General features: G+C 44.5%; 1 protein-coding gene across 1 annotated transcript in view; it reads right to left on the bottom strand.

Moving 5' to 3' along the window:
* LOC147903224 (DNA damage-binding protein 1a-like) overlaps positions 1-20,118 on the bottom strand; it is a 68,871-nt gene that overhangs the window by 30,818 nt on the left and 17,935 nt on the right. The window contains exons 5-8 of the mRNA XM_087372995.1: positions 11,877-11,928; positions 1,066-1,128; positions 911-960; positions 656-731 (exon numbers count right to left, since the gene is read on the bottom strand). Of these exons, the coding sequence (XP_087229121.1) occupies positions 656-731; positions 911-960; positions 1,066-1,128; positions 11,877-11,928 (241 nt within the window). The remainder of the gene's footprint in view (positions 1-655; positions 732-910; positions 961-1,065; positions 1,129-11,876; positions 11,929-20,118) is intronic.

Raw genomic sequence — 20,118 nt, forward strand, 5'->3', positions numbered from 1 at the left:
CTCACTGATAGTTAGAGTGCTATAGCAGTGGCAAAGAATCCTATGTTTCATGCTCGCACGAAGCACATTGAGGTTCATTATCATTATGTCAGAGAGTAGTTGCATGCAGGGGAGATCAGTGTGATCTACGTGTCAACACATGACAATGTTGCAGACATCTTCACCAAAGCACTTCCACGCGAGAAGTTTGAGGCATTTCGCAGTGCCCTGAACTTATCTCCTTTGGTGATTGTTCACTTCCTTGTACATCATCACATTGGCATTGCAGGGGGGTGTTAGAATTATTGACAAGACCCTTGCACACCATAGAATGATATAATGGTACTAGAACATCCCAGAATGTCCAATTACCAGTAGGATCAAATGGCTATACTCTGTACCATGTACATAGCAGCAATAATTCAGGATTTCCCATTTTAACACACAAATATAGAGAGTAAACATGTTGGAAAAGATGAAGTAACGAGTCTTAAGCAAGCTGACATAAAGTGAAGAAGAATTAATCGTCGAGGGCACTAATAAGTTGTTCATAAATTGTAATATAAGATTAAAAAAGCTTTCATAGAAGACCAATGTTATATGTCAGATTGCAGATTCAATTCCTTAGCCCCAAAACCCATATGCCAGACGTTTCAATGTTGTTAGAAACACTCACCTGGTATAAAACAGCGATTGTGGGCTTTGAGCATCCAAATAAAAACTTAATATCCAGAACCTGTAATTCCTCCAGGCTGCAGATCAGCAGACCCGATTAAGTTTAGAAAAATATAAGGAAAGATCGATCATAAGTCCAGATAACGATGCCCTCAAATGGCATCCAGAAAGGCTTTCTCGATCAGCAAGCCCAAACCAAAAAGAATAGATGCCATCTGCATTAAAAAACCAATTAGAAGCTGTGAGCTGTAGTTACCGGATATTGAAAGCTTCTTTAAGCTGGCCCTTGTTATCAATTGGTATGACCTGTCAATTGTTTGTTGGCACAATGTCTTTTCAGAGTCAGCATGCATTCAGACCATTGTAAATGCCCATATGTCCACATGAAAAACAGCATGCAAGAGTCACAACCTTAAACAATCCATCGTAAAGGTGCAGCCCTATGAGCCTACAGTCAGGATCAATGATGCCAATCTGCATCAGCCAATTTCAGAATAGTTAGCTTTACATATATGAATGGTATTCACAGCAACAATTTATTCATGGCTTCACAGCAACACTTTATTTTCATTTGCAATCAGCATGACCAGCCCACAGTGAGTTATATAAAGAGAGCATTAAAGATGCTGGAGCACTTCTGAAAAAGGCTAGAAAGTAATTTACAGAAATCTGAAGATTGATAGAAGATAGGTAAGATGAGGTAGATATACAGAGAGACACAACCAAACAAATTATACCATATCAGCGTCCAACTTGTTTCTGACCAACAAGGGGAGACACCCTGAATCCTGATACACGATAGATAGGATGAGCACTGACAAGTTTACATCCCATGTTAACTTACACTTGGCTTTACCCAAATTTTATGAAGTGTGCAACCCTTGTTCATTTGGTAACTGTGCAGACGATTATAAAGATTGCATTGAGCAACCTTTCGCAGCTGCAGCAAATGCATTCTAAAAGACAGACAAGGGTTCTCTTCGTCCCAATGCCACTCAAAAGAGCTATAGTAAAGAATCCAGGTGTTGGGGTAAAGGCACTGGCCACCCTTGTAACAGTATTAATCTAGTACTACTAAGTACACTAAGTACACATTGTACTTAGGTACTTAGTGGCCCTAGTCTTATCCATATATATACTAGTGTGTGTACTTGGGGAGGTACCACTCATTCCTTTATCCCCACCCACTGGTGTGTGACTACTGTGAGTGTGTCTCTCTACTCCCTACTCTATCTCTCCCTCACACTCTCCATCAACTGGTATCAGAGCCAACGGTCTCTCTCCCTCAGCCAACGGTCTCTCTCCCTCTGCTTCCACTCCCTCTCTCCCTAGCCTACCCCTACCGTACGGACAAGTCCGTACGGCCGTACATCGTCCGTACAGCCGTACGGACGGATCGGGACAGCCAACGGCTGCAAGGCGGGAGCGCGGGCGGCATAGCCAGGGCGCGGCTGCACGTCGCAGCCAAAGGCTGCAACGGCGAGGGCGCAAGCGCCAGGCCACAGTTGTATCGGCGAGGGCGCAAGCGCAGGCCACGGCTTCATCGGCGTGGAGGTCGCAGGCCACGGCTTCATCGGCGTGGAGGTCGCAGGCCACGGCTTCATCGGCGTGGCCAGGACACGCAAAGGCGTGGCTGCAGCGGTGGCTGCAAGATAGTGAATAGCGCGGCTGCATCGGTGCGGCTGCCAGAGGCGGAGGTCAAGAGAACATTGGGCGCCAGCTCGGGCTTGCGAAGCCAATAGTGCCCAACCATGCGACTCTCGTCCGGATTCGCGATAACCCCGCCCTCGAGCTCCGCCATAGAGCGTAAGGCGCGCTGGAAGCGGGGCTCCATGGCGGCGACGAACTCATCGGAGAATCCAATGCGGCTGACGTCAACGTAGAGGCCAAGGTCCTTATGCTGGTAGAGCCAGAGGAAATAGCGGTGGATTCACTTGTGACATGTGGACCAAGGCGGACTTCATCGCCTATTGAGAGGACACCGAAAACAAGCAGTCAGTGACAAGTACACCGTACAAGTACAGCCAGCAGGCAATGTACCGTGCACAGATCTGTACTTGATACTTGCAGTGTATGCCTTGTTGGATGCACCTAAATGGATTTGCAATCAGATGCCTTGTGAGCAGTAGCAGTTGATGCCATTTACTGTGTTAATGCACGGAATGTGCTGCCAATTCAAAGGGCTTTTGATGCTATTACGCTTGGGACAAATGCTTTAGCTTGTTGCTGAAAGTACAATCACTTTTGGTACAGATTTGGTCGATTTTGACCAAGTTTGACTTTAGTCAAATTTGGGGCTTTTGTAGCCTGACCGGAAATCTGTCAAGTGGGAGCACTCTACATGCATCAGGCTATCTCGTAAAGCACTACTATGCTTTGAAAGTGCAAATTTGACTTACAGTTTTTTTTTTGGTCAAAGGTCAATTTTTTTAATTGGAGGTCAAATCTCTGATTTTCTTCATGCATTCAAAGGGCTTTTGAGCAATCTCACTTCCAAACTGTGAATTCAGTTGGGGGGGGAAGTTTCTGGAGCATATGGAGGTCTAAAATCAGAGATCTTCATCCACAATCTGAGATTCACTGTTTTTTGACAGTCCGGGACTGTCAACCAGCAAGTTTGACCAGATTTCACTGTCAAAAAGGTCAAAAAGTACTGCTACTTTTTTCAGAAAACAGTTCTGGGATTTTTCTGGAGCACTTTGAAGGAGCTGTACCGCACTTTCGCCAGCAAAAAGACAGGAACAGATTGCTGTACTGTTTCTGCAGCAAGTGGGAGAAAGACTTTCAGTCGGTTTTATGCCACTGAAACAGTACCAAGTTCATTTTCTGATCGTACTTCCGCTGCGGGGGAATTTTCTTGGAGTAACTAGTACTGGTTTTATGCCACTGAAACAGTACCAAGTTCATTTTCTGATCGTACTTCCGCTGCGGGGGAATTTTCTTGGAGTAACTAGTGCTTAATTGCACGACTACAGGGAGTCAAACTCTATTTTCTTTACCATGAGTTCCAGCAGCGACGTGTCGTCCTTGTTCCAGATAAAGAAGCTCGAAGGAGCTAAAAACTACGACATATGGAGGACACAGTGCTACAATGTGTTGATGCAGAAGGACCAGTACAAACCTATAAAGGAGAAGGGTGTTAAGCCCTCCAACATTACTGATGAGCAGTGGGAGAAGATGGACGGCTTGGCCAGGTCGACCATTATGCTTACAGTTGTTGATTCACTGGTTGTAGGCATCAGGGATGAACCTACTGCGTGGAAAATGTGGCAACGCCTTGAGGATACTTATGCCAAGAAAAGTGCCACGGGAAAAGCTTACTGGCTGAAAAAGCTTGTTGGTCTTCAAATGAAGGAGGGGACAGCTATGTCCACTCATATTATTGAGTTTAACAGCATATTCAGCCAGGTGATCAACCAGGGGTTGAAGCTCGATGATGAGCTGAAAGCTACACTCATCTTATGTTCTCTACCTGAGTCATGGGACACATTCAGGACTTCTACCAGCAACTCAAATGTCATTCTGTTATTTGCAGATGTGGAGAGTGCTCTTCTACAGGAAGAGATGAACAGAAAGAACAATGCTATTGGGAAGTCAAATGCTTTGAATGCACGCAGCAGGTCCAAAACACGTGGTAAAGACAAAGAAAGAGAGAGGAGCAAGTCCCGCTCTAAGAGTGATCTTGTATGCAACTATTGTGGCAAGAAGGGACATATTGAGAAAAAGTGTTTTCAAAAGAAGAATGACCAGAGAGCCAAAGAAGGCAAGGCTCAAGGCAAGTCTAAGGGCAAAGAAAAAGAAGAGCTGAATGTTACTTATGTTAGTGACAGTGACAGTGGACATGAGATATGTTTCACCTCTTCACTGGAGGCTCATACACTTCATGCTGGTGATGGATCAGATATGTTTTCCTGGATTATAGATTCAGGTGCTTCCTTTCATGTGACATCCTACAGAGATCTGTTTGTCAGATATGCAGGAGGGCAGAAGGGAGTTGTCTTTCTTGGTGATAACCATGCATGTTCTATCATTGGTATAGGTGATGTCAGGCTTGTTCTTGAAAATGGCCAGCAGTTAATGCTTAAAGGGGTCAGGCATGTTCCTGAGGTGAAGAAGAACTTGATTTCCACAGGGTTGTTGGATGATGATGGTTATCTTACCACCTTTGGTAATCAGAAATGGAAAATCAGCAAAGGGGCAATGGCTATTGCCAGGGGTCCTAAGGTTGATACTTTGTACTCACTTCATGCTGGACATTGTCCGCATTCTGATGTAAATGCCACCGAGCTGCCAAAGATTTCATTGTGGCATAGCCGGCTTGGCCATATGAGTATTAAGGGAATGGAGCAATTGGCTCATTTTGGTTACTTGCCGAGTCTAAAATATTCAGATTTGCAGAAATGTGAATTTTGTCTCTACGGTCGTCAAGTACAAATACCTCATAAGAGAAGGTCAAATCAGAAATTACAGCTCTTGGAGCTAGTACATACAGATGTGTGTGAGATGCCTACACTCTCTTTAGGAGGTTCAAAGTACATACTGTCATTCATAGATGACGCCACCCGCAAAGTGTGGGTTTACACTCTCAGAAAGAAGAGTGATACGTTCAAGGCTTTCACTAAGTTTGTTGCACTAGTTGAAAATGAGACAGGCAAAAAACTGAAAGCCTTACGATCTGACAATGGTGGAGAGTACTTGTCCAAAGAATTTCAAGAATTCTGTGAGGCAAAGGGTATCCAAAGGGTTTTGTCTGCACCATATGATCCTCCACAGAATGGTACAGCTGAAAAAATGTTCAGGACCATTCAAGAGAAAGTCAGATCCATGTTGTCACATGCTGCATTGCCCCACACATTTTGGGCTGAAGCTGTAAAGACAGCTGTGCACCTTATTAACAGGTCACCAAACAAGAGACTATGTGGTGGTGTGCCTGAACAAGCATGGACGGGCAAGCCTCCGTCTTACAAACACCTACGGGTCTTTGGTTGTGTCGCGTATGTGCATGTACGCAGGGAGGACAGAACTAAACTGGATCCAAAGTCTCTTAAATGCATATTCCTAGGTTACGGTGACAAAGGTGAGATGGGCTACAGGATTTGGGATCCCAAGAACAGAAAACTTATACGCAGCAATGATGTCGTGTTTGATGAAACCATCATGTTCAAGGACCTGTTGTACAGCAGGAACCTTTAAAAGTAACTATTGATGATGACAGGCATCATGGGCAACACAGACAGGCTGTAAATCAGCCACAACAGCAGCATAATCAGCCATTAAATGATGCTGCAGCAGATCCTAATGGACAGCCAGTTATGGCAGAAAATATCCCAATGGATGAGGCACAGTTAGGTGATCTTCCTGACATGCAAATGCAGCCAGGAATCATGGAACAGCCACCTTATCTGGGTGATGAACAGGCTGGACAGCCAGCTCAAGATGATGGTCTTTGGGTTAGAAGGTCAACCAGACAGACGCGGCAGCCAGAAAGATTTGTTCCAGGCATTGATTATTTGATGCTCACTGATTGTGGAGAGCCTTCATGCTACAGAGAGGCTAGGCAGAGGGCAGACAAGGTTCAATGGGATCTTGCTATGAAGTCTGAAATGGACAGTCTTCACAAGAATGGCACTTGGGAATTGGTACCCTTGCCTACTGGTAAGAAAATACTGCCATGCAAATGGGTTTATAGACTTAAAGTCACACCTGGTGAAAAGCCAAGGCATAAAGCCAGACTGGTTGCCAAAGGGTTCAAGCAGGAATATGGTGTTGACTTTGAGGAGATATTCTCTCCCGTTGTCAAAATGACAACACTCAGAACTGTATTAGCATTGGTTGCACATGCAGATATGAATTTGGTCCAAATGGATGTCAAAACAGCATTTCTTCATGGTGATTTACATGAGGAAATTTTTATGCAGCAGCCAGAGGGTTTTACAGTAAAGGGCAAAGAGAAGCTTGTATGCAGACTGAAGAAAAGTCTTTATGGTCTAAAGCAGGCACCCAGGGAATGGTATCATAAGTTTGATACATTCATGCGAACCCAGGGTTACAGGAGAAGTGACATTGATCACTGCTTATATACCAAAAAAGCTTCAGATGGCAGTTTACTTATCCTCATTTTGTATGTGGATGACATGTTAATTGCTGGAAAATCTCATAAGGAAATGAATGCCTTGAAAAAGAGATTGCACCAGACCTTTGATATGAAGGATCTTGGTGATGCCAACCATATATTGGGTATGCGCATACTTCGGGATAGGGAAAAGCGGTTGCTATACTTATCTCAGAAGGAATACATTGGCAAGGTCTTGCAGAGATTTCACATGGAGGGGGGGAAGAGTATTGGTACTCCATTACCTCCTTATGTGAAAATCAGCGCTTTGGACAGCCCTCAGACAGATGCTGAGAGAGCTGAGATGTCAAAGATTCCGTATGCATCAGCTTGTGGCAGTCTCATGTATGCTATGGTTGCAACCAGGCCCGATATTGCGTTTGCAGTGGGAGTGGTTAGCAGATACATGGCTAAACCTGGCAAGAAGCATTGGAATGCAGTGAAAGGTGTCATGAGATACCTAAAGGGTACACAGGACTTGTGTATATGTTTCGGCAGTCAAGATGCAAAAGTGCAGGGTTATACAGACTCTGATTATGCCGGTCACCCTGATACCCGAAAGTCTACTACCGGCTATGTTTTCACTTTCACTGGAGGTGCAGTGTCGTGGGTATCTAGAATGCAGCAATGCGTTGCTTCGTCTACTACAGAAGCTGAATATATTGCAGCCACTGAGGCGTGCAAGGAAGCTATATGGCTATCTCGGCTAGTGGCAGATTTGGGCTACTCTAGTGATACTCCATTGTTGCATTGTGACAGTCAGAGTGCCATACAGTTGGCACGAAATCCTGTTTTTCATGCAAAGACGAAGCACATCGACGTGAAGTATCATTTTATCAGGGAGGTGCTTGAGAACAAGCAACTTCAGCTTGTGAAAGTTCACACTGATGACAATCCAGCAGATCTGTTGACAAAAGGATTGGCTGCTGAGCGGTTTGCACACTGCAGACGGCTCATGGGTATTGGATAAGCAGACCAACTGGTCCTGTACATGATGATGTATATTGCTGTTTTTTCTTTTACTCTCTCTTATGGGCACATTGCCTTTAAGTGGGAGGTTGTTGGGGTAAAGGCACTGGCCACCCTTGTAACAGTATTAATCTAGTACTACTAAGTACACTAAGTACACATTGTACTTAGGTACTTAGTGGCCCTAGTCTTATCCATATATATACTAGTGTGTGTACTTGGGGAGGTACCACTCATTCCTTTATCCCCACCCACTGGTGTGTGACTACTGTGAGTGTGTCTCTCTACTCCCTACTCTATCTCTCCCTCACACTCTCCATCACCAGGTAAGATCATTGAGCTGGACACATGGCTCAGTAATGTAAAGGAGCCAGACTGCACCCGTCTGTCCTGTTATGGCAAATGGAAATCATCAGAAAACTATTGCACCACCCTCTAATTAACAAATACGAGCCATTGTAGGCAGGGTACAAACGTGCTTTGAAAACCAGGACTCTGAGCCCCATTCTCTCAATGAAACTGAACTGCCTAACATCTCAACAAGGTAGAGTGGTATAGACAAAGGTCCATATTAGGGCAAATCTATGGCAAATGGGAATAAATGTGTATTCTTTGTGTGCTCCGTGTGTTGTGCCTCCCTGGCTGTCATTTAGAATATTTAGAGCATTGTCACCTCAAGCAAGGGTAGCCTGGGTTGTGATGGCTGGATTTGCAGCCACAGTACTCCGCCAACGACTACACACCATGAAGCTCAGGAGGAATCAATCACCTCAGCTCTACAGCAATGCCTCTGCAGCTCCTTTCATCCCTGATTCCAAAGTTCCCATCTCCACTGGTGATCGTAAACTCTTGCGATCGCATTACCACCTCTTCAAGGCTTCCATCAAGGAGAAGTTTCACCTGGCTTGGGCTACCCCCCCCAGTTTCAATTCCTTCGTCCACAGAGTCAAAGACCTCCGCCTCCTCATGCACAGACCCCAAAAAAAATCACAGATGCAGAAGCCCTGCAAGACATCACCAATGCCCTTTTAAGCTCCATGGAAGATTCCAGACATGGTGGGCATCTGTGTAGCTGACCTTGTGTCTGCAATCTGTCAAGCCCTTGCTTGGTCATCCAATCAAGATGAAGCTGTCAAAATAGACTGAGAGTTATGTGGGAGTTGGAAGCTAATGCTGTTCTGTGTGATGCTCTGGGATTCTGCACAATGCTTGGTCCAATGGACAGCAAGCCCTAAAAGGAGGAGATCAATGTTCCAAGAATGAGAGATCTGGCACTAACTGCTGAGACTACATATGTCGAAACAGTTGAGGACGGGGATCAATACACAGAGACTGATGAGAGCATCCAGACCATGTTCAAGAAGGGAAGAAAGGGGGGTATCGGCCAGAAGCTCTCGTACTCAACAGAGAGCCTTTCTCTGAAACTGTGGAAAATATATTATCCCTTTCATTTCTGGTAAAATGTGGGCAGGCCAACATCAATGTCTTCAAGGGAAAACAATTCTGGTTTGCACCATCTGCAAAGCAGATTAGACTAGCAGGTGGTCTTCTAAGAAGCAGACGGTTTTGCGATAGGTTTGGCCTCCCTGGGAAGCTATGCCATGGCCCAATCTCCGCTTCATTCCAGAAACCATAAGCTACAAATCCTTGCTTTTGTTCCACTAGCTCCTTGATTGCCATCAATTCTTTCGAGATCTCTCCTATATTAAGTCCCCACTTCTCCAACCATTTGCTACCCTCTTCCCCCAGTTTTTCTCTTTCGAGAGGAAGCATTTCAATTTTCCACGTCTACTAGCAGCATTGGGTATGGAGTTGGTAAGGCCCCCATGCTTGCCGCCCATACAACAAGCATTGTACTAAGGTACTAAATAACAACTTCCTCATTTTCCAAGTCCACATTTTTGCATTTCTGTTTTCCTTTGCCTTTTGAAAAGTGTCTTTCTGTACTCCTAATATTCTTGTCTCCTCGCAAGCATTCCATTTGTAGTTTCCAGTGACTTCCAGGCCCAAATAACTTCATATTTGTATCTATTTCCCATTGAAAGATAGGACCAGTGCTAAGGCAGAAGCTATGGGACAGAATGGCAGATTTAGAGTCCTAGGGATATGAGAGAGCCAACATTAAGATTTATGAGAATGCTCTGGCCAAGCTAGCAAGGTGCATGGTAGATGCGTCATAAGGGACCTTGTTTTAAACTACATAGGAGGACAGGAGGAGAGGTGCCCAAATAGCTGAATATGTCCTTGCTCTACTGTAGCATGCAGATGTCGTACTACTTGCAAAGGATAAGTCTAATCTGCAAAGACACTTGAATGCACTCCGTGAATTCTGTAAGTTCTCAAAGTTGGAGGTTAATCTAGACAAGACCAAATCAACGATCATCAGTATCACAAAGGAGGAAAGGTGCCAAATCTTTTCTTCAAATCTAATAAAAGGAAGAATTTCATTTTCTCAAGTGTCTTGCACATCCACGGTCCAATAGGACCCCGTGAACCCACTCTACACCACTCATTTATGGAGAATTGCTCAGGGTGGTGTAAAAATTGACAAATTTGACAGTTTAGATTGTATTGGGAGGGCAAATGAGCTGGTATGGTGATTTGTCTTTGCAAAAACCTTCCTTCCATCATGTCCAAGTTCCTTGCCCATACATGCGCCAAGTGGACGGCCAGCCCAATGAAACCATCAGCCATCCCGCAATCAGGATTAGGACGGTAAAAGGACTACAATCACAAGAAGACGTTAGTAAACATCAGTTTCAGTTAGAGAGTTACCAAAGTCCGAAAGAAAGCACAACAGCCAAAAGCAGTACAAACAGTAATAAAACAGCTTCGGGGTCATCCCGACAGCACAAGATTGCATAGAGGGCCTCTCGTGCGACTGGAAGGTATGTGTAAGAAGTAATTTGGTTGTGGATTGAAACATCAAGTGTTCTAGGTGTTAGAGTTCTGGGCATCGCCTGTCTGTACTATAGGGAGTGAGGGCTCATTTGTGGGTCCACCCGAGATAGCTGTAGTCGTTCTCCCTGTAGTTAGTTAGGGGCAGTGCAAGGGCATTATCCCAGGGTATATAGGCTGGTTATGAGCTCCAGTAGGCCCTGGTTAAGAGGCTGGTAAGACGGCCTGGTCAGGGACTGATTAGGGCCTGGTACAGAGCTATGGCCTACCACTCAACCAATGGGTCAGTAAGCCAACCTGAGCAGGGTTGGGTCAGCCAACCAGACCAGGTCGGGTTAGCTGACCGACCCAGTCAGGTTAAGTCCACCAGGTCAGCAGCCTTACCCCTCCTATTAGTAGGGCTCATTGTGCCCTTGCATTCAATCATTCAGTCGTACAGTTCTGCCATTGTCTGAACCTCTAGGAGGCACAGTTCAGCCCCTATTTGGAGCTATTCATGGGAACAGTTCAGCCTGTGTTTGGAGTCTTCCAGGGTGCAGTTTCTACCTTGGGATTGCATCTTCCGGTTGTGATTTTCTCAGCAGTAAAAGAGCAGATTCGTTTCACCAGTTGTTCCTTGCAGCTCATCGCAGTAGTTTTGTACAGAACATTCTCTCTCCAGTTGCAGTTCATTGTCTCTCTCAGTTGCATTTCTGCATCTCTCTTCCATATGCATAATTCCGCTGCATACTCTGACACTGGGGGCTGTCCCACACAACCTTTTGTTCTCTGTGGATGGTTGGGTTCATTAAGGTAAGAGAACTATTCGTTTTGCTCAGTGTCTGATATGCTGTCTTTGGTCTCAACCTTTGTGCATATCTTTTTTTCTTTACTAAGAATATCCATTTTGAGAAAAAATAGAACACACAATTTTAATTTACTAAGAATACTAATTTTGGTTACATTTAACAAAACTACCTTAAATATTTAGAAAAGGAAAAAAAAATACGATAGTGAGAACGTAAAGACAAAGCCCCTCAAATTATATGTTTCTCAAGGAAGCCCAAAGTATAATCAACCCACAAAGTCTTCACTTGTGAGATGCAAGCATTTTCCCACTTAGAAGCTAGCTGGCAATTAATTCATCGTACTCAAGAAGCTATGAAAAACATTGGACAGCTGCAGATCTCTAGAACACCCATTGGTCAATTCACATAAAGAACAAGCCACAAGCTTCCCTTCATAGAGCACCTGAGAGAGATACCTGGCCATTGTCTGTGGGCCTCCCAATCCTATCAGACACATCTCCCATTGCTCTGCATAAAAAATCATAAAAGCAAATCAAAAGAGATGCAACTAAAGCAATGTATGCTTTATAAAGTGGAAACTGTGGAGCATCCTTAAGTACAGTAAAAAAAGTCTTACCACTTGACAAGGTCATTAAATGTTTTCTTTCACATAAGTCAGAAAAGAGAGCCACAGTAACTGCATTCCAAAAAATGTGCATTTTCTTTGAAGCAGAAACACAACCACCAATAGAATTCTACCTTACTTTTTGTGTTTATGCATCTCCTCTTTTCAAGTTGAGAAGAGTAAAGACTTATTAGTTACAACCCCTTTGCAACAGCTCAACCTAATCCTACTAAACCCATTTTTAAAGAACTTGAATAACTCCGTATTGTTGAAACTTGTACATTGATTGAGAAATGAATAATGAACCTTCAAAGATATGGCTAATTGTAAGCATAAAGGAGGAGTATGAAGAGGGATGTTTATGGGATACAATTCTTCACAAATCAAAGGTGTACATAACAGAAAAAACTTACTTCTAGATTCAATACAAAGTAAAGATTGATGACATAGAGAGAAAGTTTTAGGGGGAAGAAGGGGGGAGGGGTATAGAAGAGAAGAGTAAATTGAGAGAGAAGGAGAGAGATATCAACATCTTGTGGAGGCCTCACGGCCCTATGAGACAAAGTACAACAACAATAGTTCCTTACAAGCCGCCATGGGATGGTGCAAGGGCTTGGCTAGGACCCTTGCTAAGTGCTATATAAAAAACACAAAATCTTGAGAGAACCAAGAGATCTAAAATCCAAGAGTACCATCTAGGATCCCAGTGCCTCAACACTCCAAACAGGAGAGCCAACACTTCGTCCCGTACCATCCCTCCAGCCAGCCTTCCCCCCCCTTCCAAATATCCCTTTCTAGTCGCAGCAGCCTCGACTACATCCGTTCCCTCCCCTTCAACCATTCCCCTTGAGGTAGATATTCTCGTTCCCCTACCCTCCCCTCCCGCTGCAGCAGCCACGCTTTCTTCTTCATCTTCAAGCCCCCCTCCCATGGAGCCTAAATCTTGCTTGAAACCTCAACCCTCAAGCTTGGGCGAGGCTGAGTCTTCTCCATCACAGCCTGTGACTTCATCCTCGTATCCGCTGTCTGCACTCTTCAGCACAGGCGCAGCTGCCGTGGTTTAGGCAGCTTGTGTAAGAAATCCTAGATTTACTATATTTAGAAATGTGCTAAGGAACAGAAAGGAGACTGAAATAGCAGAGAACAAGGAATAATTGTATTGCTTGAGTGTCTGTAGTGTATCTGTAGTGTGTCATCCATACAATTGGGCCTCTCTTATATAGAGAGTGAAGAGTCACACATGAAAAGGTGTGTACTCCAAAGTGTATGTGCATGAAGAGGTGTGTACCCCTTGTGAAGGGTGTGACCCTTGATGAGAGGGTACATTACAATAGGAGTGTCTCTTCAATAGAATGTCTCTTGTGAAGGGTTGTGCGTCTCTTCAATAGAATGTCTCTTGTGAAGGGTTGTGCCTCATAGGAAGTGTCCCGTCGAAAGGGCATACCCTTCCACAAGTGTCCATTCATCAAATCCATAAGTCTAAGATATAGAGAAAGGAATACGTCACAGATCGTGACATCCCCTCCCACTCAAAATAAGACCCTAGTGGAGATAATGAGCTGATGTAGAAAATATCACGGTAAATTCTGAAAATACTGCTGTAAAATGTCAGGTTACTACTTTAAGTCTTCATCAGATTGCCAAGTAGCGTCGGAGTCGTCCAGATCTCGCCAAAGAACAAGGAATTCCGTGATAAGTCGATGTCGAGTCTCTCGTTGTCGATGGTCTAGAATACACTCAGGAGTAAGGAGAACATAATCGTCTTCGACTTCTGGGACATAATCACCTGCAGGAGGAACTGCTTCATCGCCTAGAATGTACGTCTTTAGCCAAGAAATATGAAATGTCGGATGGATTTTACCCCATGATGGTGGTAATTCCAATTTGTAACTTAAAGGTGAATTTTTCTTGATGATCCGGAAAGGTCCATAGTATCTTGGTCGCAACTTAGGAAACACAGACTTAACCATCTTATAGCGATGTGGGGCTACAAATAATAGCACCATGTCACCAGTGTCAAATTTCAGGTGACGTCTATGTTTGTTGGCAGACCTTTGATACCGCTCTTGCGCTTTTTGCATATGATCCCTGACTTGGAGTAGAATGTCTTGCATTTCTTGAACCAGTTGATCAGCTAGGGCCACTCGATGTTGAAGTACAAAATTTGTTGGTACAATCGAAGTGTGTCCATAAGCTGCTTGAAATGGAGTCATGCTGATGGCACTATGGAAAGAGTTATTATAAGCAAACTCAAGGAGTGGTAGATACTCTTCCCAAGCTGCAAGGCATGACTGAATATAATGTCGAGGCATTTCTTCCAGAACATGGTTGACTCTTTCAGTCTGACCATCTGATTCTGGTTGGTAGGCTGAACTGAACAATAGAGTTGTTCCCAAAGATTCGAATAGTGAAATCCAAAAGTGACTGGTAAACTTAGCATCTCTGTCGGATATAATATTCTTGGGCAATCCATGCTGTCGGAAGATGTGTTGTATGAAGAGTTTGGCTATGTCCGGAGCCTGTGCACTGCTTTTGCAAGCAACAAAGTTTGCCATTTTGGACAATCGATCAACAATTACCATAATCTGAGTGTTACCTCTGGAGGATCGTGGTAGTGTTGTAATGAAATCCATGGAAATACTTTCCCACCTTTCAGTTGGAAATGGAAGAGGTTGAAGACCTGCTGGAAGTCGTCGGCTTGCTTTCATTTGTTGATAAGATAAGCAAGATGTAACCATTTTAATGACGTCGCTTTTCATCTGAGGCCAGTAGTACGTTGCACTGAGTAACCTATACATCTTGTTGATGCCTGGATGGGCAGCATAAGAAACTACATGATGCTCTTTTAACAAAAGACGTCGAACATCCTTGTCATGTGCTACACAGAAGCGATCTTGATAATACACGAGGTCGTCCGTATAAGAATAGGATGAGAAAATCTTCTGTTCGGAAGTCGAAGGTTGATCTTTTCAAAGAACTTGTACTGCTGTGCCGAAGTCTTTATCATTGAAATATTTCCCTTTGAATGAATTCGGAACATCCACAGATAATGTAGAGATTACCATAGCTGATGCTAGAGTTAACCTGCTGAGAGCATCTGCAACAACATTGCGTAGTCCTGGAATGTACTCAATGGTCATGTGAAAGTTGGCCAGAAACTCAACCCAGCATGCTTGTCGAGCGTTCATGACTGGCTGAGTAAAGATATACTTTAGAGAGTGATGGTCTGTCTTGACCACAGAGTCGGCTCCCATGAGATAATGTTTCCAAGAGCGATAAGCATGTACAACGGCAAGAAACTCCTTATCATAAACTGGGTATCGGGTTTGGATATCGGAATGTTTATGGCTGTCAAAAGTAATAACTCTGCCTTCTTGCATCAAGACTGCTCCTATAGCGATGTCGGAAGCGTCGGTCATGACCTCAAATGGAAGGTTTGGGTCAGCAATAGCCATAACTGGTGTGGTAGTGAGTGCTTGCTTCAGTTGTTGGAAACTATACTCTGTTTCGGGAAGCCACTGAAAAACTACTGTGCTTTTCAATAATTCGGACATAGGAGCTGCGATTTCAGAAAACTGATAGACCTTTGTATGGCAGAAGTTTGCCAATCCGAGAAAAGAGCGGACATCATGAACATTCTTAGGAGTAGGCAAGTTTCGGATTACCTCAACCTTCTTCGGATCCACAGAGATGCCTTGAGCTGAAATAACATGTCCCAAATATTCGAGTTGGGCCTTAAAGAACTCACTCTTCTCAATGTTGATGTAGAGAGAATTTGCGCGGAGAACTTCAAAAACTTGGTGAAGATGTTGTTTGTGCTCATGTAGGGATCTGATGAAAACGAGAATGTCATCGAGGTAAACGATGACAAACTTATCGAGGAAAGGCCTGAAGATGTCGTTCATTAGTGTCATGAATGTGGCCGGGGCATTGTTTAACCCAAAAGACATGACCAAACATTCATAGTGTCCATACTTTGTTCGAAAAGCTGTCTTGTACTCATCGCCTTCTCGTATGTGAATTTGATGATAACCTGAACGAAGATCAATCTTTGAGAATTGTGTTGCATGTAGAAGTTGATCGAAGAGGTCATCGATGCAAGGCAATAAATACTTGTTTTTTATAGTGAGCTTGTTGAGGGCTCGATAGTCGATGCAGAGGCGCATTGACTTATTCTTTTTTTCCAGAAGTAGTACAGGAGATCCGAAAGGGCTGCGACTGGGCCAAATGTGACCTTTGTCGAGTAGTTCGGTCACCTGTCTTTGGATTTCTTCATTTTGAGTACAAGAAACCCGATAAGAAGGTTTCGACGGTGGATTACTGCCGGGAATAAGTTCGATTGGGTGATCCACTGGTCGTCGAGGTGGTAACTGCTTTAGCAATTCCTGTGGAAAAATATCCAAGTAGGGCTGGAAAAAAGGTTGGTTGAGGTATTCAGGAGGATCCTTTGTTGGTGTCTCCTCTACTGCCGTAACCAACAGAAGTGAAGTCTTTACTTAACGTTTACGAACCCACTTCTTTACTTGTAGGGCAGAGGCAACTGGGGTTGAAGGAGAGTCCCTAGAACCAGTTAGCTCAATAAGTTTTCCATGGTGGACAAACTGGATGGTATGGCTGTGAAAACTGATTGATGGATCATAGTCGTAAAGCCACTGTTATCCAAGTATGACACGTACCGAGAAAGAGGCATGATGTCAAAGTTCAACTTGTCCGTATAATGTTGGATGCGAAAAGACAAGTTTCTGATCCTGGTGTTGCACAAGAAGGTAGTTCCATTTGCAAGTTCAATCTGATAGTCCATGGGACTAGGACTGGTCGTCAACCAAAGTTTGTCGACCATAGAACTAGCTAGAAAGTTATGAGAGCAGCCACTGTCGATGAGGATAGTGACCGTTGTTCCACGAATCGATCCTTGGACACAAAGTACTTGAGTGGCCAGGGAAGGTTCGGCGTTGCTGGCAAGGCTCAGGTGGATGGTATTTGCCATTCGAACAGCTTTGCCTTTCTTGTCTTGTGTTGGGGTAGCATCTTCTGTTTGGGAAGTGCTAGGTTCCATATTGGAATTTTGCTTTGGACGCTTGGGACAATCAAACCATCTATGGTCGCCTGTACAGATGGTACAAAGTCCTTTTGTGCTGGAGTTGTTCTTCTTGTCAGTGGCCGCACCTTTATATTGGGGATGACGGTGATGACTTTGTGAAGAAGAAGAGGCGCAATCCTTGGAGAAGTGCTTCTGTTGGGATCCAGCATACGATTTCTGAGACTTGTGGGGATCTTGAGACTGTCACTGACCTTGATAACCCAGGTTTTTTTTAATCTTGGGGTTATCTTGAGGGCGAGCACCTTTGGCCATAGTAGAGTTATGTGTTCTATTAGCACTCTGCTTCCCTGTGTTTTGAAAATCTGTAATGCGCTATGCGTAAGCGATAGCGCCAGTTGTGGTGGTGATGTTTGCTTTGAGGACATCAATGCGTAACAAGGGGTTTAGGCCTGAGATGAAAGCATGAAGGAAATCATCATCAGTTAAACCATCAATCTCCAGCACCAATGTGGTGAACTGAGAGATGTAGGAAGACAGGGAGCCTGTTTGCTCCAACTGTCTGAGTTTTGAACATGCTTGGAAGTCCGCATTGGCAGGTATGAAGTGCTTACAGAGCACGTATTCAAAACGTTCCCAGGTTAACACACTTTTGCCGTCCTTTAAGCATCCTTGCCACCATAGGAAAGCTGTATCCTTGAGGAGGGAGGCTACCAAGGCAATCTTTTTGCCTTCAATGAGGTCGACAGTATCAAAGTACATGCGCAATTTTGCCAGCCATTGGTCAACTGTTCGGTGATTTCGTTGACCAGTGTAGGCTTCCGGAAGTTTAATGTCAAGTCTTTTAGTTTTGGAAGCTTGGAGTAAGCGGTAGAGGGCACAGAGTTCTGTGTTTTCTACCGCTTACTACGTGTTCTGGGTATCTACATTCTCGTGGAACACAACCTAGACTGTGCTGAGGAAGTAATGTAATTGAGGTGCCTCACGCAGAAGGTATAGGATGTGGTCCAAGTCACTGGAAGGGCACGTGACACAGAAGACCCACAATGCAAAAGCTCCTAAATGGGCTAGTTGTGCAATCTGAACACGATATTGTGTGGTAGATGATGCCTGAGGTATCCTTGAAGGGACTGGGGAGTTATCAGGGGTTTCCATGCTTTAAGGAGGAGGCTTTCATTTGCTGTAATTTGATAATGAGCGTCAAATAACAATATGAAAGAGAATCCTTAGAAATAGAATGGAAAGAATCCACCTAGCATAGATTAGATCTGCCAATTAGTTGCATAGAATGGCCTGAAAATCTCTGTCCGGAGGTCCATTTACTATCTTTGCAAGTTCACGTTGAAGTGTGAGCAAGAAAAAGGTGCCTGGCGAAACTTTCGAGGCAAATAGGGGCGTAGGCAGAGGCATGGTGCAGAAAAGGGCAGATTGCGTGGAATCGGACACGCTTTTCCTACGTTGAATTCAGTGGCAAGTACCTGTGGGGTGCTAGGAGCAAGACTGGGCCTGGCTGGTCAGAATTAGAGGGCTGCCAAGAGTCGCTGTTCACAGGCTATGCGCAGCAGGGACTTCGCTGGCAGAGGCTGCTTGCATCTGGCGCTGCTTGTTGCTTGCTTCCAGGGCTGATTTACGGTAGAAGAAGATGGCGAATTTCTGGCACCTACGCCTTGTTTGCAGAAATCTGGGCAGCAAGATGACGATAGAGGCTGCAAAGGGGATCTGTTCGATCACAAGGTCTTGTAGGCAGGTATGCAAAAGAGCCGGCTGATGCAGGCAATCGAGAACTACGCAAGATGGAGGCCTGACGAAGGGCACGGCTTGCTGCAAACATATGGCGCAAACACGTACGGCTGTTTTGGAGCAAAGAAAGCAGAAGTGAAATCGCGATTGGATTTCGCTTTTTTTTTCTCTTGCTGGTTGGTGGTTGCCAAAAATTAAAATGTGGGTTTGGAGAACCCTTGGGTAGTCTAGGGTTAGGTCTTGGGTATAGGGCTGGTTCCCCTTTTTAGGCCCTCTAGGTACCCTTTTGTAGGGTGCTTGGTGCCAAAAGGTGTGCCTATTCTAAGGGGTGTGGTGTGACCCTTGGAATAGGTGTACCTTTTCATGAAGGGGTGTGGCCCTGTTTTAAAAAGGGGTGTCCCCACACGAAAAGATGTGTCCTTTTTTCCACGATAGGGTGTGTCCCTTGGGTGAGGAGTCAAAACTCTTCATCAAAAGGTGTGTCCGATGGTGAAAAAGGTGCGTCCCTTGGTTTTGGGACAGCCCAAGCACATCAAAAGACACGATTTTTGTCGTGTCCATTCACATCAACTCGTGATGTGGGGGAGATGGAGAGGCCATTAATGACTTTAGGTGGGGTTGGCGCTAAAAATTTTTATGCTCATTCTCTCCATCTCTTCCATGCACAATGTGTGTGGATATCCTTCTAGCGGAAAGAGATGTATCAGATAGGCGCTAGAAGGTGGGAGGCATTTCCTATAGGCAGATACCACTGTAAGAAAACCTAGATTTACTATATTTAGAAATGTGCTAAGGAACAGAAATAGCAGAGAACAAGGAATATTTGTATTGCTTGAGTGTCTGTAGTGTGTCATCCATACAGTTGGGCCTCTCTTATATAGAGAGTGAAAAGTCACACATGAAAAGGTGTGTACTCCAAAGTGTATGTGCATGAAGAGGTGTGTACCCCTTGTGAAGGGTGTGACCCTTGATGAGAGGGTACATTACAATAGGAGTGTCTCTTCCATAGAATGTCTCTTGTGAAGGGTTGTGCCTCATAGGAAGTGTCCTGTCGAAAGGGCATACCCTTCCACAAGTGTCCATTCATCAAACCATCCATAAGTCTAAGATATAGAGAAAGGAATACGTCACAGATCGTGACAATAGGCAGCCTCAACCCCCTCTAGGTCAGCCCCTAGGGCTGAGCAAAAAGCCCTACCAGCCCAGCCAACCAGTTGGCCAAAATAGGCCCTTCCAGCGCCTATATAAAGAGGGCCTTGCCCAGCATTTCAGCACTCAGCTCCCAGCCTCTAGCAATGTCTATCAGCCAGCATAT

Source organism: Dipteris shenzhenensis, chromosome 3 (assembly GCF_047967505.1).
Source record: "Dipteris shenzhenensis isolate YYH24624 ecotype China chromosome 3, Dip_SZ_1.0, whole genome shotgun sequence".
NCBI lineage: Eukaryota > Viridiplantae > Streptophyta > Polypodiopsida > Gleicheniales > Dipteridaceae > Dipteris > Dipteris shenzhenensis.